Source organism: Schistocerca americana, chromosome 5, assembly GCF_021461395.2.
Source record: "Schistocerca americana isolate TAMUIC-IGC-003095 chromosome 5, iqSchAmer2.1, whole genome shotgun sequence".
Taxonomy (NCBI): domain Eukaryota; kingdom Metazoa; phylum Arthropoda; class Insecta; order Orthoptera; family Acrididae; genus Schistocerca; species Schistocerca americana.
Genome location: NC_060123.1, coordinates 448647684 through 448675640, shown reverse-complemented (window position 1 = coordinate 448675640; position 27957 = coordinate 448647684). Strand labels below are relative to the sequence as shown.

At 38.9% G+C, this 27957-nt stretch overlaps 1 protein-coding gene across 1 annotated transcript in view; it reads left to right on the top strand.

Annotated features, from left to right (window-relative positions):
- Positions 1 to 27957, top strand: part of LOC124615321 (peroxiredoxin-6) — a 56142-nt gene that overhangs the window by 15931 nt on the left and 12254 nt on the right. The window contains exon 3 of the mRNA XM_047143121.1: positions 24643 to 24860. Coding sequence (XP_046999077.1) covers positions 24643 to 24860 — 218 coding nt within the window. The remainder of the gene's footprint in view (positions 1 to 24642; positions 24861 to 27957) is intronic.

The following is a 27957-nucleotide window of genomic DNA, read 5'->3' as shown; positions in this document are numbered from 1 at the left end:
AGTGTTATTGACATCCATGGAAGATATGGCCATGACAAAACTATTCCACCTGTTGTGCAAGATAAATGAGACAGGTGATATACTCTTGTCTTCAAGAAGAAAGTAGTAATTCAAATCCCAAAGGAGCCAGGTGCTGACAGATGTGAATTTTACCCAAAAACATCAGTTTAATAAATCATGCTTGCAAAATACTGACTCAAATTATGAACAGAAGAATGGAAAAAAATGATTGAAGCCGACATCAGGGAACATCAGTTTGGTTTATGAAGAAATGATCGATCTCAGAGCTTAGGTGGACTACAATGAAACACCCACCCTGCAGCCCTGATCTGGCACAGTGTGATTACCACCCTTTTTTTAAAATTTTTTTAATTATTTTTTTATTTTTTTAATTTTTTTTTAGTGAACTGAAGAAATCCTTTTGCAAAAGATCTAAACATGACTCCCTTATGAAGGCTGCAGGCTGTTAAACAATGGCTCAAATATGCTGATCCTTTCTTCTATTGTGCAGTTATACAGGTCTTAGTTCCAGGGAGGCATAAATCAGTTGGAAGGGATGGAGATAAAGTTGGAAATTTTTTTGGCATTGTCTTTCAATTATGTATCAACAAATGTGGAAGATGTGGAAAGTCAATTGAATGTTCATTTTATTTGGAGTGACCTTCATAGCTTGAGAAAGCTTCTACAAACATTGATCGAATAAATCTTTGAAATTATGAAGGTAGCAGGGATGAAATACAGGGAAAGAAAAATTATTTACAATGTGTACAGAAACCAGTCTGCACTTACCTATTGATGGACATGAAAGGGAAGAAGTGACTGATAAGGAAGTGATACTGGCATACAGCCTATGTTTATTCTGTACTGTGAGTAATTGGTGAAGAAAGCCAAGGAGAAATTAGGAAAGGGAATTAAAATTAAAGCAGAAGAAATAATAATAATAAAATTTGATATTTGAGCATGACATTATAATTCTGTCAGACAGTAAAGGACTTGGAAGAGAAGCTGAGTGGAATGGATAATCTTGAAAAGAGGTTGTAACATAAATATAAAAAAAGTAAAACAATGGTAATGGAATGTTGTCAAATGACGTGTAACTGAAAGTGTTGATTAGGAAATAATATAGATGGCCTATAGCACAAAACGTATTTCCATAAAAGTGGTATTTAATAACCTTTAAAACAAATTTAAATGTTACAAAGTCTTTCCTGGAGATATTTATATAGTCTTGTACGGAAGTTGAAATATGGCATCCCTGCTAAGACACAAGTTGAAAATATTGTCACTATTTTTTATTTACTTAAATTTGCCATATTTCGTGACAGTACCTTTTCCATTAGACGTTTGCAAGGCGATATTAGTCTTGGCTTCAGTTGTCTAAGTATGATTCCACAATGCATCTTTGTCGGCTGCAGAAAAGACGTGGTTCAACGTGTTTGCCTCATTTTGGTGTTTCAAATACCATTTCTTCAAACGAATTTCTTTTTTATAGTTAATACAAAAAAAATAGTAACATAATTCAAAATTATTTATGACGGCGACCTTCACATTGTTCTTCCGTCAACACACACCAAGAGTTCACTGCCGACTGACTATAGTCAAAAACGACTCCAACATCAAAGATATTTTACACAACACACAAGCTTCCACTTGTAATCAGTCTCTTTGCTATTATTCGATACATTTACTAATAGTAATCAATATGCTTTCACTCTCAAGAACATAAGTAAATTAACATATAATAAGGCAAATTACAATAAATTCTGACAAAAAGTATAAAAAAACATTTACAATTTGGTATCGACAAATACAGTAAAAAAAATAATATCTCCCAGATCCATTACAACTGCTCCCCAGGGCTTTTGTTGTTATGGACATATACAACAAAATCCCGACCACACTCAGTGATGGATCTGTATTACACAATTAGTACATTAATGATGCAGTCTGATAACCTCTTCCAAATTTGGACTCTTTGAATCTGTGGATTTGTTACTGGCTGTTGTTGCAATGATACTTCCCCATCAATCTCATACACAAAAAATTCAAGTAAAGAAATTATTTGACATGACAAATATACATGGTATAAAACATACATGAAAAATATTCTAACATACAGCATACAGATTGAAAATAATAGGAAGGTAAAACTCATTTCCTAGAATAAGATTTAATTTTTTTATATTTTTTTCCTTATGATTTTCTTCTTTTAGTACATCTAAAGATACATCAGTATTATCTAAATTTTCTGCAATTATTCATGTACACTTGCCTCTATACTACAATATTACTACAAGTCACATTCTTGTGAAGAGTACTTTTGCTCCCCACAACATCCGTATCAACAACAATAAACTGCTCATATATCATGAGGCTTTATCTAAAATTGGTTTTGAAACTTATACCTTTGCATGCATGTCCTCACATGCATGCCTTCACCCACAGGGAAGACTTGGCTTCCAAAAATTAGAAAAATTCAGAAATGCTCTCTAGGGAGACTTCTTTTTGTAAAAAAGTAAAAATAAATCTTTCTCTCATTCATTGTTACAACAGTGTTTTTTCATCAGTTTCAATTAACATGTGACTTCAAATTATTAATTTATACATGCAAATATACATACTTGGTTGTACAGGTAGTTTTGTTCTAACAAGCATATTCCAGTGGAGGACTTTTGTTTTAGATGATAATAGGTTATTTAAATTTTGAAATTATGATTTCTGTTTATACAGTTTTAAAGAGACAACATTCCTAAGTCCAAATAATTTCTTTGACTTAGGATACACCAAACGATAAGCATTAGGGTGTGGATTTTCTATGACTTCAAAAGGCCCAATATAGATAGCAAAGAATTTTTTGATTTCAGAAGTTAACATTTTTGATTTTTCATGAGATTTGACCAGAACAAGATCCCCAATTTTGAAAGTGGTTAATTTTGCCCTATTGTTATGTATTTTATTCCTCTTTTCCCCTTGTTTCCTCTTCGTTTCCCTGACAATATCTTCTCTCTCTTGCATAGTTAAAGGTGTACATTTATGAAATTCAATAAGTTCTGATATAAGATTTGGAGGTCTAATATTGAACATAATCTCATACGGTGAAAATTCTGTGGAACTATGTTGTAGGCTATTCATAATATCTTCAAAATTTCGAATGTGCTCAAACCAAGTTGGATGTTTATGGCTACAATAGGTTCTACAAAGTCTCCCAATTTCCCTCATATATCTTTCTGCAGGATTGGTGGACGGAGAATAAACAGATATAAGTATATGCTTCAATTTTGATCTTTCAATAAACTTTTTCCAAATTTTAGAGGTGAACTGTGAACCATTATCTGATAATATAGCTTTTGGTTTACCCACCTGTGCAAAATAATCTCTTTCAATTTTTATTATAATTTCATGGCTAGTAGCTTTTTTCACTGGATATAGTTTAATTAATTTTGAAAATACATCTTCCATAACAAATATGTGACCACCTTTACTCTTTGGTAACATTCCATATAAGTCCACTGCGATAAGATCTAAAGGTTTTTCCGGAATAATGTTTTGCATCTCTCCACCACATCTTTGATTGCTCACTTTAACTCTCTGACATTTGTCACAGGTTGCCAATTCTTTTCTTACCTTCTTTCCAATATTGTAAAAATAAACATTTTCTTGTATCTTTTGAATGCACTTCTGTATCCCACAATGACCAAAACTTTCATGTATGTAAATGATCAGCTTATCAGCATCTGCCTCTGGCCAACACAGTTTCCAATTATCAGAATCTACATCTGTTCTCCGAAATAAAATCCCCTTATGTAATTTGTAAAATTTATCAAGTTTCTCATACCCCTTCTTGCCTAAACATTCTTTGATTAATTTCCAACTCTGATCTAAATTTTGATTTTTTTTTTTTTTTTTTTTTTTTTTTTTTTTTTTTTTTTTTTTTTTTTTTTTTTTTAATTTTGTTACACATAGCTCTAATTGTTTTTTCATTTTCCACCCCTTTCAAGTATCTAATTTTAAATTGCTTTTCCTCCTCTTGTTCAAAAATCTCATTTTCTCCCCCAGTTGGTAACCTTGAAAGTGAATCGGCTACTACATTCTCAGAACCTTTTATGTGTTTGATTTCAAAGTCAAACTGTTGCAGAAATATTGCCCATCTGGTCAATCTACTGTGGTATAATTTGCACTCTTGTAAGTAACTCAAAGCTTTGTGATCCGAAAATACTATGGTTTTATGTCCAATAAGGTAAATTCTAAATTTTGTAAAAGCCCAATGAGTTGCCAAAAGTTCCTTCTCTGTGACTGTATAATTTTTCTCATGCTTGAGCAACATTCTGCTTGCAAATGCTATGGTACAATGTATCTTAACTCCATTCTCTACTTTTTCTTCAAATAACTCTGCTCCAAGCCCATAATTACTGCTATCAGTGTTCAAACAAAATGGTAAATTAAAATCAGGTCTGAGTAATAAGTGTTGCTTCCTCAACTCTTGCTTAATTTTATCAAACTCTTCCTGACAACTTTTATCCCAAATCCAAACAGTGTTTTTCTTAAGTAACTGACTTAAACATGGTGCATTCAGACTCTGATCACTTCTATGTTTTCGGTAATAACCGCATAACCCAAAGAACGACTTTAATTGTTTTTTAGTCTTAGGAATAGGAATTTCTGAAATTGCTTTAATTTTTTCTGGATCTGCCAAAATTCCCTTGTCTGTGACAACATGACCCAAAAATTTTAATTCAGAAACTGCAAATTTACATTTCTCTAATTTCAATGTCATCCCCCCCTTTTCTAAGTTTTTCACAAACTGACTTCAAAATCGAAAAATGTTCCTCCCAATTTTGCCCTGTAACCAAAATGTCATCTACATAAATTATCAGTTTAGACGCAAGTTCTTGCCCCAGTACATGATCCAAAGCTCTTATAAATTCGGAAACAGAAGAATTTAACCCAAATGGCACAACACAGTATTGGTAACTCTTACCATTGTACAAGAAAGCAGTATATTTCCTAGAATTAACTGAAAGTGGTACCTGATGAAAACCCGAAGTTAGATCCAAACTTGACATATATTTTATATCTGTAAATTTATAGAGTAACTCATCAATATTTTCAGGATGGTCTGTCTGTCTGAACAAAATTTTGTTTAAGTGTCTAGAGTCCAAAACCAATCTTACTCCACCATCTTTTTTCGAAACTACTACTAGAGGATTATTATATGCACTGATACTCCTTTCTGTTATATTACACCCTTCCGTCTTTTTCAGCTCTTTCTCAGCAGCAGGTCTTTTTGATATTGCAATACTGTATGGTTTTATGAAAAATGGTTCATGAGGTTTTACCTGAAGCTCACACTGATAACCCTTTACCCTACCAGGTATGTCACTGAAAACATCACTGTATTCCCACAGCAGATTTTCTAACTGTTGTTTTTGCTCCCCAGATAAATTTTGTGTTTCTGAAATTTTCAAATTTACTAAATTCCCAAATTCAACTTCATCAGTATCAAATCTATGAGCTTCAATATTCTCCAATCTATTTTCTTTTAGTAAATTGATACTGTCAAAATTTCCATTACTCTGTTCACCAAGTGTGTTCACAAAATTTGTCTGAATGTATTCCCTTTCACTAGTTTCTATCAAAAGTTTTCTTCCAACCCAATCAAATGCTGTATTTACTTTTACTATCCAATTCATACCCAAAAGAAAATCCTCATTAAATTCCTGAATTACAAAACATCCATGTGTGAACAACTTGCCTTCAATTAAAAATGTCACTTAAGCCTGGCTTTTTACCAGTTTACTGCTCTTCCCAGTAGCGCCTTTTATCTTTACCCCAATAACTGGCATTTCAACATAATCTTTCCCCACTTTCAATTTCTTGCTTAACCTTTCAGATATTCCCGAGACCTCACTTCCTGTATCAATTAAACATTTACCAATCCATGACCCAATTTGAACTTTTATATAAGGACTGCAAAATTGATCACTTTTCTCAGAACCTGTATCCTCATGTAATAAATCACTTATTATTTCCCCAAACCTATACTTATCAGAATCATATGGTATATCATTACATGTATTATTTGTCACGGTTATAAAATTTGCACAAGATACAAAATTGTCATTAGTACTCTCTATTATCTCAAATAGCCAAGAATTTTCATCCAAATCACATTGTATACTATTGAAGTACTTATCCTTCAGCTTTTCAAAAATAAAATATCTCATCTTTTTCCACCACCACCACCACTTAGGACATACAGTTTCACATACATTAATAAGCATCTTTCTAAAGTTCTTGTCAAAAGAAATAGTTTCCCTGTTCAGCCATATATTCATAAGAAATGTGTGTGTATCATTAGTATCTGTAAAAGTTTCACTTAGGCTAGAAGTTATAAATGTGTCATTGTTATTTGTGTAGTCAGATTCTTTACCAACATCATCAAAATTCACACTTTCACATACATCCAGCTTGTGAGCCTTATTCATCCTGGTAACATCCCTGGGAATTTCTATAATATTCTCACTATTTAATCCATTTTCAACCATATGTATACCCAACTCCCTATTTAAACTAATGAAACACCTTTCCTCAACATCATCATCAATACCATTACCAGCATTATCAACTTCATCATCATCATCATTATCATTACACATATTCAGGTCATACACATTCAAATTATCTCCCAAAATATTATTTCCCCTTTCTAAAGTTACCAGATCACTTTCACCAACATTTTCATTCTCACAGCATGCATTCTCTCTTTCATTCACACATATCTCTGAACTACTACAAATTACATTATCTGACCAAGTGTTGTTCTTTTCTGCCCAAGTGTAAAACTCTGTTAAATTAAATGAATCACAACTACTTTTATCTACTGTATGTTCTTGTGTACTGAAAATTTTATCTTTATCAATATCATCATTATTTTCCTCTTGAAATTTTTTCAATAAGTAACAACTGATGACCTCATGTGATAGCTTAGGTTTGGAACTGTTATGTTTGGGTTTATGATAGTCACATCTATTGGTCCTTTCATCATGCTCACCTTCTGCCTCAACCTTGCGGACCTTCAAGGGGGCGTCTACTCGTTTTTTATTTCCGGTTCCTGTTTGAACTGCTGATTGTGGTTCTGCCAATGTCTCTGATCAACATTTCTGTTCCCATTCCTATGCCAAACATTACCTGATTGTTGGTAGTTTCTATTGTACTGATCTCTAGCAAAATTTCTGCGATTTTGATCCCTAAAGTGTTCTCTATTTTGTTGATTATTCCCGCGAAAATGTTGTTCTTGTTTTGGATAAAAATTATGATCCTTCTTCTGAAAATTGTTATATCCCCCTGAATTTTGACTGATACCATGATAATTGTTTTGTTCCCTTTTTTGAAAGTTTCCAAATTTTCAATATAATTGAGAAACTGCTCTACATTACTATCAGGACAATGAACTAAACTCAACTGCATTGCTGATGGCAATCTTCTCTTTAAGGTATCAATTTTGATCAAGTCATCCAAAGGTTTTGTTAAATGAATAAGTTTTTGAAGTTCACTTTTGCAAAATTGTTTCATGCTCCCATCTGATTCTCTATAGTTTCTCCCATTCAAAAATTCACTTTTGATTCTAGTTTGTTTAAGATCATCCCAAAATTTTTCCAGAAATTTTGATTCAAATTCTGAAAAGGTCATCCCCACAGTTACAATCTGGTTTGCCCAAGTCAAAGCTTCCCCTTCCAAGAATTTTTTCACAAATTTAATTTTTATTTCATCTGGTGAGTGAGGTAAAAAAACAATCCTTACAATACTGTATAAAATCAACGGGATGTAAGAGTCCATCTACCGAAAAGTGCTTCACTGGAATATTAGATACAAGATTGCATGCGTTGACATTGTGATTTTTGCTTTGAAATTCAATGTCAAAACTTTCAATTTTTTCGCTAAGTTCTTTGACAGATTTTTTGTTTTCTAAATCATTGCACTCTATTTTTTTTTTCTAGAGTAACCAAACGATTGTCAGTTTCTTGTTGTACATTTTTTACTAAAACTTTTGTGTTCTCATCCAAATTTTTAAATTCCCCTTTTATCTCATTAAAAACAATTAAATTTCTTTCCCTATCTGCCAGTAACTCATTTTTTACAGTATTAATTTCACCGCTCAATTTAGCATCAATTTCATTTACTTTTGCTTCCACAGATTCAATTTTTTCCTCAACACTGCCAACTCTGTTCGAAAGATCACCCACTTGGGTATTGACTGCTTGGACTTGCAACAAAATGTTATCAATTTTTTCATCCCAGTAAGTCTTATTGTCGTCAACTGATTGTTTAATTTCGTTCGTGAAATTGACAAGAAAACTTTTTAAATCAAATTGATCGGTTCTTTCTGTTTCATTTGACCTGTCCTGATGTTCGAAGTCTATTAAATTACTATTTTCTACTTTAGGCACAATACTCTCGAAAATCTCATTAGTCATTGTGAAGAACAAAAATTTATACACAACAATACAAAACAAGATGAAAATATTGTTTTCACAAAATACGAGGGTTTCGTAACTTATCTGGAACACTCTTCTACTGTTGCAAAACCACGTTTTCCATCCATGTGATTGTTGACCAAAATTCTTGAAGTATTTTATTCTGTCGAAATTTATATTTTTTGCCGAAACATTTCTTCTCAAAAACTTTTACTTCCCGATGAACACAAATACTGTAACACTTATTCTGAAGAAACTGGTATTAACACACAAAAATTTTCTTCCTCGTAGCACTGTTGAAGATCTCGGGAACATAATATCCCGGCTACAGTCCCCAGTTGAAATATGGCATCCCGGCTAAGACACAAGTTGAAAATATTGTCACTATTTTTTATTTACTTAAATTTGCCATATTTCGTGACAGTACCTTTTCCATTAGACGTTTGCAAGGCGATATTAGTCTTGGCTTCAGTTGTCTAAGTATGATTCCACAATGCATCTTTGTCGGCTGCAGAAAAGACGTGGTTCAACGTGTTTGCCTCATTTTGGTGTTTCAAATACCATTTCTTCAAACGAATTTCTTTTTTATAGTTAATACAAAAAATAGTAACATAATTCAAAATTATTTATGACGGCGACCTTCACATTGTTCTTCCGTCAACACACACCAAGAGTTCACTGCCGACTGACTATAGTCAAAAATGACTCCAATATCAAAGATATTTTACGCAACACACAAGCTTCCACTTGTAATCAGTCTCTTTGCTAGTCTTCGATACATTTACTAATAGTAATCAATATGCTTTCACTCTCAAAAACATAAGTAAATTAACATATAATAAGGCAAATTACAATAAATTCTGACAAAAAGTATAAAAAAAAAAAAATTTACAATTTGGTAGTGACAAATACAGTAAAAAAAATAACATCTCCCAGATCCATTACAAAGTGAAATGTGGACTATAGGTATTTCAGGGGTAGTCCAGTACTTACATAGTGGTCGCCCCCTGACCTCGCAGAGATCGTGTTAGCTGTGATGTGTGAGCCGGAAACTCCTCGCTTATGTCAAACAGTACATGGCTGGAGCACGAGTACTTTGAGCAATGGTTAATTGGCTGGGTTGCCCATACTGTGGCTGGATGCACATAGGGTGAGAACCCCAGTTCATATTGGGTGAAACAAAGTTAGAGGGCTTACAAGTGAAGCAATGTAAAGTTTCTTCCACTGTTGGCTGCATGGTCGTAACATCGCTTCTGAAGGAAGGAGTTACTATAATTGGAGAGAGATGACTCCATAGTGTTTGCTTCCTTGGTTTAGCCATGGGAAGAATGTGGGGGCTAAGAGACAAGAAGAGAGCTATTCAGGTTTGGAGAAGTAGGAGTGATTTAAAAATGAAAAATGAAGTGTACAGTTCTGATTAAAACTGCATCCCCCACCCAGTCATGGGCACTGCTCACCGGTGACAGCTGAGTGACATTCCTGTAACCATCACTTGCTCTCCCCACCCCATAATAGGGTATCATCTTCCTCTACAGCCTCCTCCTACAGAAATATGATTAGGTATGTGCCAGTTTGGAGCTGTGAACTGTACATTTTATCCATTGTCCAGCAGGTCCCAGAGGACGGTAGGGTTAATATTGGGGCCTTCTCTTGCCCTTTGAAGGCAACTTGTTACCTGAAGGTGACAGTGTGTTGATGCAATGTGAAAATGTTTGTCTCCCTCCCATGCAGTGCTTCTAATGCCTGGGTTTGGGGCACATGTCTTCTTGTAATGGTAGCTCTGTCTAGAGGATTGTAGATATCAGTTGCATAGAAATGCTCCTCCCCTCTGTGGCCCTCCCTACCATGTCAGCTGTGGAGGCACCATTCCTCATGTTCATGGACTGCACTGTCTTAGGAAGAGAAATGAAAATCGAAGAATACAAACAAAACTCTTGACATGATCATGAATTAGGAGGCCAAGAAGAAATGTCATTTGCATTCTGTATGTATGACTGACATCATCCTCTCTAGCCACAATACTCTTGCACTTCGTGCTCTTAGGGCCATTTTCTTACATGCACTCCCCCTGCTGGCTGGGAGCCTTGCTTCTATGCTTTCCCTCACACCCACCAGGGACGTCAATCCCCAAACCCCGCCGGAGAAAGGAACACCCTCATTAGACATCCCTCATGAGGAAGGGGTCCCTCGTGACACTCCCTTCCTGTGATTCTCCTGATCTACAACCAGATACCAGCTAGTGGCTTAGGGAGCTACAGGTTGCTGGTCATAGGGCTTGGCATTCCTCATCTGTACCTGAAACTAGAGCAGACGAGGCCTCATCAATGATGACACCATTCAAGGAGAAGAGGGACAAAAAGAGGATTTCGAAGACAGAAAAGGTTTTGGTGGCCTCCACATATTTCAGCACTCTACCTGAGTTGGAGTTTCTGGTGGCCTCTGTGGCAGTGGATCCTACCAGAAGACCTGCTTCAAAATAGATGTGTATGGCTGCATATCCTTGTGATCAGTGAAAGCAGGTGATGGTGGGGCCTGATTTGCCTCCTTGGTCAACCACCGACACCACCACCACCACCACCACCACCACCACCACCACCACCACCTGGCTGAGCTATGACTTCTCTTATGGGTTTCCACTACTTTGTGCATTGCCCTCGAGGAGACTTGCTTCCCAGCATTTCAAACCCATACCCTCTGTAGCTATCAAAGCTGTAACTCTAGCTGGCTATGACAGGAAGGCAGAGTTTGCTCATATGTTCTGGACTCTGTTCACAGCGAACTTGTATCACTCAATATGACTTGGGAGGCTGTGGCTGTTAATGTGAGAATGTGTCTGGATTTTACCATGTGTAATGTTTATTTCACTCCTGATGGTGAAGTGCCTGACTGAGTTGTCTGCACTGATTTCTCAGTTCCCCCACATGTCCTTATTTTGTGTGACTTCAATGCTCACAGTCCTTTGTGGAGTGGAACTGTAACCAATGGTTGTGATAAAGCTATTGAAACTGGGCTCACTGAGCTCAATCTTTGTCTCTTGAATATTGCCATCCCCACACTCTTTAGTGTGATGTACGGATCTTATTCGGTCTTTGATCTTTAAATTTGCAGCCCTGCTCTTCTCTCCTCCATCCATTGAAGAGTCCGTGATGACCTGTGTGACACTGATCATTTTCTGATCATCCTGCCCCTTTCTCAGCATCATTTGCCTGGTGTCCACCCAGGTAGGCTATGAAACTCTCAATGCCAGCCAGTATGGATTCTGAAAACACAAATTGTGTGAAACCCAACTCATACTTTAGTCACTGGACTTACTGAAAGCTTTGGATCAAGGCAGTCGGATGTATGCAGTATTTCCTGATTTCCGAAAAGCATTTGACTCGGTGCCACACCTACGCATATTGTCAAAAGTATGATCATATGGGGTATCAAGTGGAATTTGTTACTAGATTGAGGACTTCTTGATAGGGAGGACGCAGCATGTTATCTTGGACAGAGAGTCATTGTCAGATATAAAAGTAACTTCAGGTGGTGTACATTAATGACCTTGCAGGCAATATTAAAAGCAGTATCAGCAGACTTTTTGGAGATGGTGCAGCTATCTATAACTAAGTACCCTCTCAAAGAAGCTGCATAAGTATTCAGTCAGATCTTGATAAGATTTCAAAGTGGTGCTAAGATTGGCAACTTGCTCTACGCATACATAAATGTAAAATTTTGCATGTCACAAAACGACTGTAATATAAGAGTGTCACTGTTGGAATAGGCCAAGTTATACAAACACCTGGGTGTAACAGTTTGTAGGCAAATGAAATGGAATGATCACATAAGCTCAGTCGTGGGCAAATCAGGTGGTAGACTTCAGTTTATTGGTAGAACACTGTAGAAGTGTAGTCAATCTACAGAGGAGATTGCTTACAGATCACTTGGGCAACCGGTTCTAGAATATTGCTCAGGTGTGTGGGACACATACCAAATAGGACTAACAGAGGATATTTAATGTATACAGAGAAGGGTAACACGAATGGTGACAGGATTGTTTGATACGTGGGAGAGTATTACAGAGATACTGATGGAACTGAGCTGGTAGACTCTTGCAGATAGATGTAAACTATCTGAAGAAAGTGTTGTAAGGGGACCACACCCTGCATATCTTACCCATGTTAATTTAGGCAAGTAATTGACGCATTTCTGAAAAAACTATTTGATGCAGGACCTTAATATTTTTACTGTAAGTTACATGATGCTAATAGTCACCTGTACGAAAATCTGCTTTATCCATTTTACACTGCTTTATCCATTTTACAGTTTTTAAGAAATACTTTTTTAAATTTATTAACAAAAATATTAAGTTTTTTTTTTTCTGCAGAAAATATATTTTGTGAACTTCCTAATGGGGAATATCAATGAATGTAGTACCAGGGGTGGCTTTTTATGTTATGCAGAGCCTCTGAAAATTTCATTCATTTTTCTGATAGTTTCTGATATAACGGGGCATATGTACTGAAAATTTTAGTTTGTGGGGAAATTGACTTTAAAGAACAAACTTTTGAAATTTGTTACTTACAGTTAATTAAAACTATCCTGCTGCATATTATGGCCCTTCTTTGGCCTCTAGCAGGTCTTCCAGCTTCTTTTTCACCTTCCTGGATGTTTGTCTTGCTTTCTTTGGCCATATTAGATTCAGACCTGTCTGTATCGGCTATCCTCATTTTATCACAGTGTTGCAGCCCAGTGATCATGTTTTCACCAGGATTAATTCCCAGCTTTTTCAGTACCCAACACTTTCCAATATTACCGCAATTGAATGTAATGACAGCATCATGAACTCCTAGTTTCATTGTATGCATGCCTACAAATACAGTTTTAGAAAGGCAGTTCCATATTATGCTGTTAAACATTCAAGCAGACATTTCGTTAGGTCAGAATGAGCCAAGTCTCTGACAGTAGGTTTACTTGCTGTAATAACAGCAGCAGGAAGAGAATGCTGGTGAGAATAATATTATCAAGTTGCCTGAGCCCTATTGTATTTGCACCACAAATTTTCTCCTGATGGACACAATCCATGACATGGCTTATCATCAGTAGAGGACTTATGGAAGAATATGGCCCAAACATCTCTCTTCATTGCCTCCAGATTTTCTTTATTTCTCCCTATTTTCTGCCCATAGTATACCTGCAAGTTTTCTATTTCAGTTTTAGTTAACTGACCCTGTCCGGTCAACAATTTTCCATCTTCTAATTCTTTTTCCCCTCATACCAACAGTTAATTTTCTTAGCCTTGTTCCCAAACGTTTCTGAACATGGCCTACACATTCTATTTTGCTAATAATGACAAATTTCCATATGGCTTAGAGTTCACCACATTGTTGTGTGGCTTACTGTCCTCATTGCCCAAATATTTGGTGTAGCCTACCGTACGCCTCTTGTTTCTATGGAGCAATGAAATATTTGTTGTACTCCATGAACTTCCATACCACCACTTGTTCCTCTAAAATTAGCCACACAGTTGTGTTCTTTATGTTAAATGAATTTACAACATTCGCAATATTTAGACATTATCTCCACTTCTAACACTCAGCTGGTGTCTACACTAGTGGCAGTCACTACTTCATTCAGAGAAGTGTGTCCTCTTTTCTGCCAACTTCCATCAAGTGCAACTGCAATATCCGAACATCTATCATTTTCTTCCATTACTTCCCTAGCAGCCAGTTTCATGCTTTCCTCACTGAACTCACATACAGCTTTCTCTAATATTGCAGTCAGTTTTTCAAATTTATTTGGTGGTTGATGTAAGTTCATCACTGAACAAAATGTTGTCCCTGCAGCCATGCCCTTGCCAATGGATTGTAAGGCATAAACTAATCTAGTATTGATTTCATAAGGGCCTCTTGCATCTGGTTTTGAAGAACTCATAAATGAAATCACAGCTGAGCATTTGTTGTTTTGGTCTTCAGTCCAGAGACTGGTTTGATGCAGCTCTCCATGCTACTCTATCCTGTGCAAGTTCCTTCATCTCCCAGTACCTACTGCAACCTACATCCTTCTGAATCTGCTTAGTGTATTCATCTCTTGGTCTCCCTCTACGATTTTTACCCTCCACGCTGCCCTCCAATACTAAATTGGTGAACCCTTGATACCTCAGAAAATGTCCTACCAACCGATCCCTTCGTCTAGTCAAGTTGTGCCACAAATTTCTCTTCTCCCCAATTCTGTTCAATACCTCCTCATTAGCTATGTGATCTACCCATATAATCTTCAGCATTAAATCTATACTCAATGTTAACAAATTTCTCTTCTTCAGAAACGCTTTCCTTGCCATTGCCAGTCAAGATTTTATATCCTCTCTGCTTCGACCATCATCAGTTATTTGCTCCCCAAATAGCGAAACTCATTTATTACTTTAAGTGCCTCATTTCCTAATCTAATACCCACAGCATTACCGTATTTAGTTAGACTACAGTCCATTATCTTCATTTTGCTTTTGTTGATGTTCATCTTATATCCTCCTTTCAAGACATGTCCATTCCATTCAGCTGCTCTTCCAGGTCCTTTGGTGTCTGTGACAGAAGTACAATGTCATCAGTGAACCTCAAAGTTTTTATTTCTTCTCCATGGATTTTAATACCTACTCCGAATTTTTCTTTTGTTTCCTTTACTGCTTGCTCAATATACAGATTGAATAGCATCGGGGAGAGGCTACAACCCTGTCTCACTCCCTTCCCAACCACTGCTTCCCTTTCATGCCCCTCGACTCTTATAACTGCCATCTGGTTTCTGTACAAATTGTAAATAGCCTTTCGCTCCCTGTATTTTACACCTGCCACCTTCAGAATTTGAAAGAGAGTATTCCAGTCAACATTGTCAAAAGCTTTCTCTAACGCTACAAATGCTAGAAACATAGGTTTGACTTTACTTAATCTTCCTTCTAAGATAAGTTGTAGGGTCAGTATTGCCTCACGTATTCCAACATTTCTACGGAATCCAAACTGATCTTCCCTGAGGTCGGCTTCTACCAGTTTTTGCATTCGTCTGTAAAGAATTCGTGTTAGTATTTTGCAGCCGTGACTTATTAAACTGATAGTTGGTGATTTTCACATCTGTCAACACATACTTTCTTTGGGATTGGAATTACTATATTTTTCTAGATGTCTGAGAGCATTTCGCATGTCTCGTACATCTTGCTCCCCAAATGGTCGAGTTTTGTCACAGCTGAATTGCCCAAGGCTATCGGTAGTTCTAATGGAATGTTGTCTACTCCTGGGGCCTTGTTTCGACTTAGGTCTTTCAGTGCTCTGTGAAATTCTTCACGCAGTATCATATCTCCCATTTCATCTTCATCTACGTCCTTTTCCATTCCTGCCCTCAAGTTCGTCGCCCTTGTATAGACCCTCTACATACTCCATCCACCTTTCTGCTTTCCCTTTTTTGCTTAGAACTGGTTTTCCATCAGAGTTCTTCATATTCGTACAAGTGGTTCTCTTTTCTCCAAAGGTCTCTCTAATTTTCCTGTAGGCAGTATCTACCTTAACCCTAGTGATAGCCGGTCGGAGTGGCCGTGCGGTTCTAGGCGCTACAGTCTGGAACCAAGCAACCACTACGGTCGTAGGTTCAAATCTGCCTCAGGCATGGATGTGTGTGATGTCCTTAGGTTAGTTAGGTTTAATTAGTTCAAAGTTCTAGGTGACTGATCACCTCAGAAGTTAAGTCGCATAGTGCTCAGAGCCATTTGAACCCTAGTGGTATGTGTTTGTACATCCTTACACTTGTTCTCAAGCCATCCCTGCTTAGCCATTTTGCACTTCCTGTCGATCTCATTTTTGAGTAGGTTGTATTCCTTTTCATCTGCTTCATTTACTGCATTTTTATATTTTCTCCTTCATCAATTAAATTCAATGCCTCTTCTGTTACCCAAGGATTTCTACTAGCCCTCGTCTTTTCACCTACTTGATCCTCTGCTGCTTTCAGTATTTCATTTCTCAAAGCTACCCATTCTTCTTCTTCTTCTTCTTCTTCTGTAGTTTTTCCCCTGTGCTTGTCAACCATTCCCTAATGCTCTCTCTGAAACTCTAGACAACCTCTGGTTCTTTCAGTTTATCCAGGTCCCATCTCCTTAAATTCCTACCTTTTCGCAGGTTCTTCAGGTTTAATCTACAGTTCATAACCAATAAATTGTGGTCAGAGTCCACATCTGCCCCCTGGAAATGTCTTAAAATTTAAAACTGGTTCCTAAATCTGTGTCTTACCATTATATAATCTATCTGAAACCTTCCTGTGTCTCCAGGCCTTTTCCGTATATACAGCCTTCTGTCATGATTCGTAAACCAAGTGTCAGCTATGATTAAGTTACGCTCTGTGCAAAATTCTACCAGGTGGCTTTCTCTTTCATTCCTTAGCCCCATTCCATATTCACCTACTAAGTTTCCTTCTCTCCCTTTTCCTACTGTCGAATTCCAGTCACCCGTGACTATTAAATTTTCATCTCCCTTCACTATTTGAATAATTTTTTATCTCATTATACATTCCCTCAATCTCATCATCTGCAGAGCTAGTTGGCATATAAATTTGGACTACTGTGGTAGGTTTGGTCTTCATGTCTGTCTTGGCTACAACAATGCATTCACTATGCTGTTCGTAGTAGCTTACCCACAATATTATTTATTATTCATTATTAAACCTACTCCTGCATTACCCCTATTTGATTTTGTATTTATAACGCTGTATTCACCTGACCAGAAGTCTTTTCCCGCCTGCCACCTAACTTCACTAATTCCCACTATATCCAAATTTAGCTTATTCATTTTCCTTTTTAATATTTCTAACTAACCACCAGTAGCTTTCTAACCTAAACCCCTATAGTAGGTTTACATAACTCAAGAAGGGGGGGGCATTGTCTGGGGAAAAAAAAGAAAAGACCTTGTAGGGTAAAAGGCTGATGTTTCATTGAGTATTTTAATTGCGTGTGCTTATGAATACTGTAATGGGATTATGTGGCGTTATTCACATAATAATTCAATGTCCTATGAAGTCCCTCTGTTCTACCATTCGTTTGTGGGTGAAAGGCACTAGTTCATAGCTTTTTCACGTGCAGTAGTTGACGTGGCTGCTTAAACCATTCAGACATAAAACATGTGCTTTAGTCTGTTGTTGTTGCTTCTGGTGTGCTGATTTTTGGTAGCCAACGGTTAATGAAAATGTGAGCCACTGTGTCTGCTTGTTACTTTGGTAGGGTGATGTTTGTTAAATAATGTGAGAAATGATCAGTTATAGTTAACACACATCAGTTTCCCACTGGCGTTTGCGCAAAGGGGTAGGGCATCAGTGTTGATCCTTTCAATTTTTCTCTGCCTCGGACAGTCTCGTCTGCGGCCGCAAGTAATTTTCTGCAACGTGGCTTTCTGTGGCTTGTCATCTGCTATGCTCTGGTAAGGTGAAATCATGGGTTTGCCTCAATACTTCATCCCATAAAAAGGCTGGCACAATGATGCAGAAGCCACATTGTATTTGCTTTAGGCCAAAGCCTTCCCATCCACCTCTTGGCTCGGAACACAGCTGAGGGCAGGTTGCTTGAATCACAAGACAAGATTAACTGTTTTTGATAGTCTCGAAAATACAGCAACGGGACCTATGCTAATTCTTTCAACGATTGAAATGCTTCTTGATTATTTGGAGTCCAGTAAAATTTTGCACATTTTCAAATTCTGAAATCTATTTTCTGTAGACTTTCATTGATCCTGGGATATGATTGTACATCTTTTACTGTGCTAGGCCTTTGAAAATCTGGTTTGCACATGTCTTGGGTCAGTACGTACCCTGTCCTGGCCAATAATGTTATATAGTTAGCAGACCTCCTGCAATACAAAACACTTTTCTATGCTGAGGGTCAGCTGTGCTGCACACAGCTGTTCCAGTACTTGCGTGATGTGCACCAAGGATGTCCTTGGAGTGTACTACTATGTCATCTAGATAAACTAGGCAGTATTTTGATTTCAGGCCATGTAGTGTTGGAAAACTGCTGATGTGTTTCTCAGGTCAAAAGGCATCTGGCGATACCAGAAGTGCTCAGATGGTAAAATGCTATCTTAGGCCAATCTGGTACTACTCATGATTGAAAATGGCCATTGCATAAATTTTAAATTGTAAAGCAATGGCATTACTCATGATTTCCCTAATTTTTCTGTGATATTGTACATGGGGTATGCATTGGTGACCGTTCACCAATTCAGAAATCTGCAATCACAGCAGAATGTACAAGTGTTTTTCCCTGTCTGAGGACATCTCGGGTACAATTGTTACTGGGGCTGAACAGGGGTTGGTACTTTCTTGATGATTCCATCCTGAAGCTGGTGGTCTTTGAACTATTACTGATTACAAATAGTGGGGGACACTATTCCCTGCGGGGAATTTTGTGTTGTACCAGAGCTGTAGCTGGCAGTGTTCCAGGCAGATTAAATAATCCTGCGTATTCTTCTGATAGCTCATCCACATCAACTCACATTCTTTCAGATGCGACACTTTCCCCTCATTGCAGTTTAAGTGACAAACAGTACCTGCTTCTAGTAGTCTGCATTGAAATCTGTTCCTAATCCATCCTGTGAAACATCTAAGTTAGCCACCAGTGTTTCTTTTGATAGTCCCCCCCCCCCCCCCTCCCAGTCTCTGAACCAAAATTATCTATACTTAACGGGTACTACTTGGCTATTGTATTAGCTCTCGTAAATAAGACAGATTGCGTTGTATGAAACGTTACACCTGGACCACTGCCTTGTTCTCTGGCAAGGGCTCTACCACAGATACAGTATCAATCGGCTGGTCAGCTCTTACGTTCATCCGGACCAGCTTTCCTGTATCTTTTGGCATTGCATCTCATGAGTCAAGTCTAAGGGACTGTGTAAGCAGTTTAACTGGTGTCCATGATGTCTGGGGTTTTCCTTGCAAGAGCTCTTTCAGCCATAAAACAAAGACAGTGATGCCCCAACCAGCTCTATTGTGTACTGCTGTAGAGTTACTTTATTGTGATGTTTAACCAGAAAGTCCAGACCCAGAATGAAGATGTAGCTCTCACTTCTACAACCTATGCCATTTAACTTGCAGTGCCCTGGGCTCAAATTCACTGTACTCGGTATACTATGGGTAGCCATGGATACCTGCGATCCTGTGTCCATCAACTTAACATGACATTCTCTTTATACATTTGAATAGATAAATGTCTGCATCTGATTCAGCACCTAGTTGTCTCATAGTCGAGCTTGCTGGAAGCATTGCACAGTGATTACGCTGCCCCTTGTAGCATTTATTGCAGGGGCATGAGTGTTACGTTGATTCCATTGTCTTTGCGGCTGTTGACATTTCTGAACAGAATACCCTACTTGCTTGCACCTCTGACATCGTGGCTTTACACAGAAACATTGAGTGTGGCCCAGAGCAACACGCTTGTAACATAAAACCTTCACATTAAGCATTACCTGCTTCTCCCTTGGTATAGTTCCAGTGTCTAGTTACACAATTGATTTCGGTCAATGCTATTGCAGTTCCACTGCTTCGTGCAGGATTATCGAAAACTGCATGTGTACTTTCCATGACATTTCGGATGGCAGGCCTTGCAAAAATGCACCAGGCACCCGTTGTTCTGCCTTCTGCAAAATGGCTTTTTTGGTATGTCATCATTTGTTAATTCATACATATTGGTATCGATTTTCGTGGTGTGGTCCACATGACTGTGTATTGAATATCCTTGCATCTGTAATACACCATTAAATTTTTCACGATAATGCTGTAAGGTATCCTTCTTCGTGTAATGCTCCACTACCCCCATCTGAAAGTCTGCAAAGGATTGAGGGTCTTGCAATTTCTCATTGCAAATCGTGTATGTCCTTACCAATTTTAAACAAGCTACATTTAACAATTGTTCATTACTCAAAGTCCTTGATGTTTTGGCTGTATGCAAACTGTCTATGAAGACAAAAAGTCTTCCCTAGGTTTATTGGAAAATGGTGACACCAGTGAGGCTGTACTAGCATCAAGGGTGGGTGAAGATATGCCAAATGATGACCCTTCTCTTCTTCCATTGTTCACTTCTCAACACAGAACTTCATTGTCAGCTTAAAACGTAGCTGCCTCGTTTAGGAGATGCTGAATTCTCTCTTGAGTGAGAGACAGCCATTTTGCTCAGCACTACCACAAGAAGTGTATAGTATACCCAAATAGAAAAGAAAGGACAAACACCATGAGACAAGCCCAAAATAAAACACTTGTTGATTGAATGACCATTTCCAGCTCCAGAAAGTATACTGGCACCAGTATTGTAATGGATGTACAGCAGACTAGGAGTGGGTGAGTGGTTTTCTGCTGGATGATGGCAGTGGAGTGGATGAAAACAGCAGCCAGTCAGTTGATGGAACACTTTATTGGAGAACATGAACAGACTTGGTTTAGCACATCTGAAGCAGGACTGACTGCAGATGATGGGAGGTGATCCTTGGACTCCAGCATGCCAGTGCGAATGTTAAATTGTAGGCATTCACCATGGATGGTAGCGGTGGCCCGGCTACCGTAGCGGGATAGCTGATGCCTGCTGGGCGACAGCGAGGTGACGACCGTGTGCGAGGGTTTGACACTTGGATGGTATTCATTGGTTTCCAGCCTGGCAGAGGCAGTTTCACACACGTGGTGACGACTGAACAGATTGCAGCATTGGACAGCGCTGCCATGACGACAATGTGATGAGCTGATCTTGTGGAGGGAGCCTGCATAATGTCCCTCTTGTCAACACACAGGAAACGGTGTCTCTGTTGACACTGCTGAGCTGGCAGGGCCGTAGCTGATGGATTGTGGCCTGTTTTTGCAGCGGGACTGCTGTCCCACGTGCCGTTATGTGGGCCGTTAAAGAGTCCAATCCAAAACAGTCACTGACTGTTTAAATAGCAGAATAAAAATAGAACTTGCATAGTCTAACCTGTCAAATGGGCATAAAGGGGTTGCACAAAAATCTGAAAACACCAGAAATATAATACTTTAATGTAGGAAACCCACTGGCATTAAAAACAGCTTCCAGTCATCTCTGAATTAAATACATACAGGTGCTGTGTTGGTTTCAAGGGAACCTTATACCACTCTTCCTGCAAAATGATGTCAAGTTCAAGTAACAGTAATGGAGGTGGATAGCAATCTCCTACCCTTCTCTCCAAACCAGACCACAAAGGATCAATAATATTGAGATCTGGTGACTGTAGTGGCCAGGGGAGATTCATACTCTTGTTCACAAAACCAGTCCATAAGCTGTGTGAACAGGGTCCATGTTGCCTTGGAACACAGCATCAACATTGGAAACAGACATTGTACGAAGAGATGGACCTCCCCCCCCCCCCCCCCTTCCCCGCCAACAAAATGGCCACATAATGCTTTGCAGTAATGCAACCTTGCTGGATAACCATGGAACCTATGGAATATCAATATGGCTGCCCACATCATCACCAAAACTTTGCCATGTTTCACTCTTGGGATGTAAACTTGGCCAAAAGTAGGAGACAGTGTGAAACAAGACTCATCTGACCAGTTGATTTTTCTTTCTTTGTTTCATAGTCCAGGTTTTATAGCTAAGTTACCACATTTTACTGTTTCGTGCATTTGCATAACTGATGTGTAGTTTCGGAATTCCAGCTCAACCTACAATTCCCTGCTTATGGAGGTCTATTCATGTTGTTTTGTTGCTGACAGGGTTCACAAGTGTGACATTCCATTGTGCAAATTATTTTGAAACTGTTGTCCTCTTATTTTTCATCACAATTCTCTTCAGTGACAGTCTCTCATAAGCACTCAGTGACATTTTCGTCCACATTACACTATGTGATCAAAAAGTATCTGGACACCCCCAAAAACATATGTTTTTCATATTAGGTGCATTGTGCTGCCAGTTACTCCATATCAGCAACCTCGGTAGTCATTAGATATTGTGAGAGAGCAGAATGGGGTGCTCTGTGGAACTCACGGACTTGGAATATGTTCAGATGATTGGGTGTCACTTGTCATACATCTGTACGCGAGATTTCGACACTTCTAAACGTCCCTAGGTCCACTGTTTCCAATGTGATAGTGAAATGGAAATGTGAAGGGACACATACAGCACAAAAGCATACAGGCTGACCTAGTCTGTTGTCTGACAGAGACCACTGACGGTTGAAGAGGGTCATAATGTTTAATAGGCGGACATCTATCCAGACCATCACACAGGAATTCCAAACTGCATGAGGACCCACTGCAACTACTGTGACAGTTAGGCGGGAGGTGAGAAAACTCGGATTTCGTGGTCGAGTGGCTGCTAAAAAGCCACACATCACGCCGGTAAATACCAAAAGGTGCCTCGCTTGGTGTAAGGTGTGGATGCAGGATGTGGGTTTGGCGAATACCCGGTGAACGCCATCTGTCGACATGTGTAGTGTCAACAGTAAAATTTGGGGGGCGGTGATGTTGGTGTGGTCGTGTTTTTCATGGAGGGGGCTTGCACCCCGTGTTGTTTTGCTTGGCACTATCACAGCACAGCCTACATTGATATTTTAAGCACCTTCTTGCTTCCCACTGTTACAGAGCAATTTGGAAGTGGCGATTGCATCTTTCAACTCAATCTAGCACCTGTTCAAAATGCACGGTCTGTGGCGGAGGGGTTACATGACAATAACCTCCCTTTAGTGGACTGACCTGCACAAAGTCCTGACCTGAATCCTATAGAACACCATTGGGATGTTTTGCAACATGGACTTCGTGCCAGGCCTCACCGACCGACATCAATACCTCTCCTCAGTGCAGCACTCTGTGAAGAATGGGCTGCCATTTCACAAGAAATCTTCCAGCACCTGATTTGAACGTATGCCTGCGAGAGTGGAAGCTGTCATCAAGGGTAAGGGTGGCCCAACACCATATTGAATTCCAGCATTGCCGATGTAGGGTGCCACGAACTTCCATTTTCAACCCGGTGTCCAGATACTTTTGATCACATAGTGTATGACTTAGTGGGTGATGTTTTTCTGCTTTCCGTGCATGCCGTATAAATCTTGTGGCATCATCACACAATTTCCATACTGGATTCATATTCTGAATGAGAATAACATATTGAAGATCAGGAGTTCAGTAGGTACATTCTCAGTGCTCACTCCAGCACTATTGCCAATATGGAAAATTATGCTTTTAAGAATTTCTGACAAACTACACCGGCAGGTCTCAAAACGTTGTTTGGATTTCATATAATTAAGGGAACTCTAAACACTCTGTATTCAGATGAGACATTGAAAATGCAAATATTCTTATGTAGTACGTCCAGAGACAGATTCTTCTGGCTGAGAACAAATTTGCATCGTGGTGACATGGTTATACCCACTGACGATGCAGACAATTTTTACTAAGTTTTGATCTATACACACTGCCTTTAGTAATCGCGGGGGCAATTATTCCATTTACAGAGCAGATTTCTGTAAAACCAATATGTGAAAGGAAAGAAAATTCCATGAGGTATCAAAATTTACATGTTACGTGGTAATAGTGGGCAAGCTTACAATTTTATTCTTTAGTGGGGAGCATCATCTGAATGTCAGGAATATTTGTTGAATGCATTTAGGCAAGGTCCAACATTAGTCTTACAGAAAGCATAGAGAATAAAAAGGGAATATGACATTCTGATTTTTCCTTCATACAATCTATTCCAAGCATTGAAAGAAGAAAACATTTGTCCTATTGAAACTGACTGTTGGCCATTTTGCTAAACCACCTCAAATGCTGCAGAAGGAAGCAGTGAAAAAGGTAAGAGTCTTTTTCAGGAGAATTTGGCAGCATAGATGACATAACACTTCACTTTTGCAAAAGATAGGCTTTCCTTGTAAAATGCGTATTTACGAGTCCCAGGTAAAATTTATTTTGGTATGAGAATGTTAACATTTGTTATTTATTATTATTATTTACTGAGCGTGATTTCTGTAATTTATTTACAATTATGGCAGTTTAAAATGAACAAGACAATGGTTTGTGTGTGTGTGTGTGTGTGTGTGTGTGTGTGTGTGTGTGTGTGTGTGTGTTTACATACTAAAAGTATTAAGTTAGTGTGTAAATATATTGTTGGTAACAGTGATAATTTTAATATATGCACATAAAACTTAAGTCATTAACAAATTTTATGTGGATATAGGATATAAAAAGTTATGGTGGCCATGTAGCAGATAAATTTCCGTACCCGATTATTGCTGATGAAGGAAGAGATTTAGCTGTTCAGTTGGGGATGCTGGATCCTGATGAACGTGATAAAGATGGCCTTCCATTAACATGCCGAGCTGTTTTTGTTATTAGCCCAACAAAACGGCTGAAACTTTCAATTTTGTATCCTGCTACTACTGGTCGTAACTTTGCGTAAGTAGTCATTTTACATATTAATAATACAAATTTGAAAATAGCTGTAAGATTGAGTACTTGCATATTTTCTTTATTGTACTTTTTTTTTTATGTGTAGTGTTGTTAACTGTCATTGAGAGATGTAAATATGGTACAAAAAATTTAACATGTTATTGTGAAACATTTAGGAAAAAATAAGAAATTGTTTCAACAATTTAAATTGAAACATGACATAACATGTCGGAGGAAAAGCCATTGGAAAAGACAGGGGGGGGGGGGGGGGGAGAGAAGAGAGAGAGAGAGAGAGAGAGAGAGAGAGAGAGGGGGGGGGGGGAGTTAGACTTAGACTTCCATTTTTGCTGTTGTAAATAAAGATTAATAATCCTTCTGATAATGTGTACACTACTATTAAAATTTCTTGTAACCATGTGTTAGTATTGTTTTGGACATATGGATTATTTGATGCAGATGCAACATTTTGTTGATATGTTATTGCTAAGGGGATTGGTGCAAATCTCTCTACTCAGATTGGATCATTCCTCATCAAATCGCCCAATAATTCTAAGATTTGTTACACTCCACCTCATATTTTTACAACTTTCCGCATTTGCTTAGACTTACAAATAAGAACTTTACATTTTTTTAAATTTTCTTTCTCAGACTAAAACTTCCTTAAATTTTCAATGAAGTGATGATGTTATGATTTGGCATAAGTTAAGAGAAACACAATTATTTAAGCAGTAAACCCATCAGGGGCCCTGCATTTGTTTTCTGAGTATTGGAACATGTCTAGTTGAAACTGCTAATTCAACCCAAATATCTAAGCTCCTAGGATGTAAGGCCTTATATGAGTACCCTGTCGAGTCTGAGTTGCATAATACCCCATAAGTGATTATCGGATCCGATCTAATGGAGGTGGACCCCGCAGAGTTACATGAAGAATGGAAAAATATGGGCATCATGGAGGTGCAGAGCTATATGGGGAGAGTCAATGGCAAATTGGAAAAATCTGCAACATTTATTCTAATGTTTAGTACTTGGAAATTACCTGAACATTTCCTTGCAGACTCAAGGTTCGCCTGTTCTTAACCCAATGCAATGCTACAGATGTCAAAGATATGGCCGTACCGCTATGGGGTGTAATTAGAGGGCTACATGTGGCAATTGTGGAGACAAAGCTCACGAAATAGGCAATTCTTGTACACTTCCTCCGAAATGTGTAAACTGCTCTGGGGATTACCCAGTGTGGAGCAGAAAGTGCGAGGTTTACAGTGAGGAAAGGAAGATTCAGGAGTTGAAAGTCAAGAGATGCATACCCATGGCGAAGCTAAAAAAAAGCTTTCAGAGTTATGCAACTGCCAGTTTTTGCTACTCCTTTTGCATCATCCCTTAAGACACCAATCGCGAAGTGTGATGCCTCCACACAAACTCAGATTGCAGATTCAAGTATAGTGCACTTGTCAGTGTACGTGTAGGGGAAATGCCCCACTTGAAACTGAAGTCGTTTGGAAGCTGTCAGCAATGGGCTTACCACCTAAGCCACATACCACTACCCTACATTAGAAGCCAACTAAGCTGTCCCTGCAATCTAGGCAACCAGCTCCTTCAATCAGTAAAGAAAAATGTCCTTCGAAAAGTATTTCCAAGTCCAAGAAAATGGTAGCTAAACCTTCGGATCGGTGAGATCTCTCCCTCCCTGATGGGGACTGCGGTTTGGGTTGTTTGGGGGAGGAGACCAGACAGCGAGATCATCGGTCTTGTCGGATTTGGGAAGGACGGGGAAGGAAGTTGGCTGTGGCCTTTCAAAGGAACCATCCCGGCATTTGCCTGGAGCAATTTAGGGAAATCACGGAAAACATAAATCGGTATGGCTGGATGCGGGATTGAACTGTTGTTTTCCCAAATGAGTCCAGTGTGCTGGCCACTGCGCTACTTCGTTTGGGTGGGGACTATGCTCTTGAGGATATGGACCACTAATCAGAGGAACTGGAGAGCAGGGAACCAGTTAATGTTCCCCCTGACGTCCCTGGTAAATCACACCTCTGAGGGGGGAAAAAGAAAAGAGCAACCATCGCTAAACAATGGCTTCCACAGGAACTTCTGTGTTGCAGTGGAATTTGAATTGATATCGCTCACATTTGGAAGAATTACAGCTCCTGGTCCAGGAGAAACTGTTCTACATATGCTTACAAGAAATGCATCTTAAAGTCATCGACACAGCTGCATTAAGGGGTTACCACCCATACAGGAAGGATGATGCTACTGCAGACAGGGCTAAAGCTGGAGTGGCTGTTTTCATTGATGACAGATGCCACTTCTCTCTTGTCCCTATTACTAGACCATGCAAGCAATTGCCATGAAAGTTCTCGCACCCTTTGATCACAGTCTGTTCTTTGTACTTTCCCTCTAATGATGCTTTGGATGCAGATGCACTGGCTGAACTATTGTGGGCCCATGCCCATTCCTCCTTTTGGGGGACTTCAATGCACACAATGTGCTGTGGGGCTCAGCTACCTCTTGCTCCAGGGGTCGCATGATAGAGCAACTCGTCCATTCTAAGAAAATCTGCCTTCTGAACCCGTGTCAGATGATGCAGTTTTCCACAGTTACAGTGTCTTTTTCAGCCATTGATCTTTATGTTCCCCAGCTATCGCAGACTCCGTTCAGTGGGAAGTAAATACAGATTCATATTCTAGTGATCACTTCACGGTATCTGTCTGCCAATTAGGGCGGTGGCTGACAGGAGACCACGCAGATGGGTGATACAAAGTGCAAATTGGTTGCGCTACAGTTAACATGCTATTTTTGAACAAAAGGATTGTGCACAGAGGCAGTGGCCCATACCATTTGTGAGATCCAGTGGGCTGCCGCAGAGTCCATCCCTTAGTCTGGTAACTACCTCAGATGACAGCCTGTACCTTGGTGGAATGACGACTGTTGATTGCCAATCAGGGCCAGATGAACAGCTCTGTGGAGCTTCAATCAATGTCCAACTACAAAAAATCTTAATGCCATCAGTTCTGTGAGAGCACATGTGAGGCGAGAGAAGAATGGAAGAGGGGTTTCTGGAAGGAATTCACAACTTCCATTACTCGGTCCACCTCCACTCTCCACT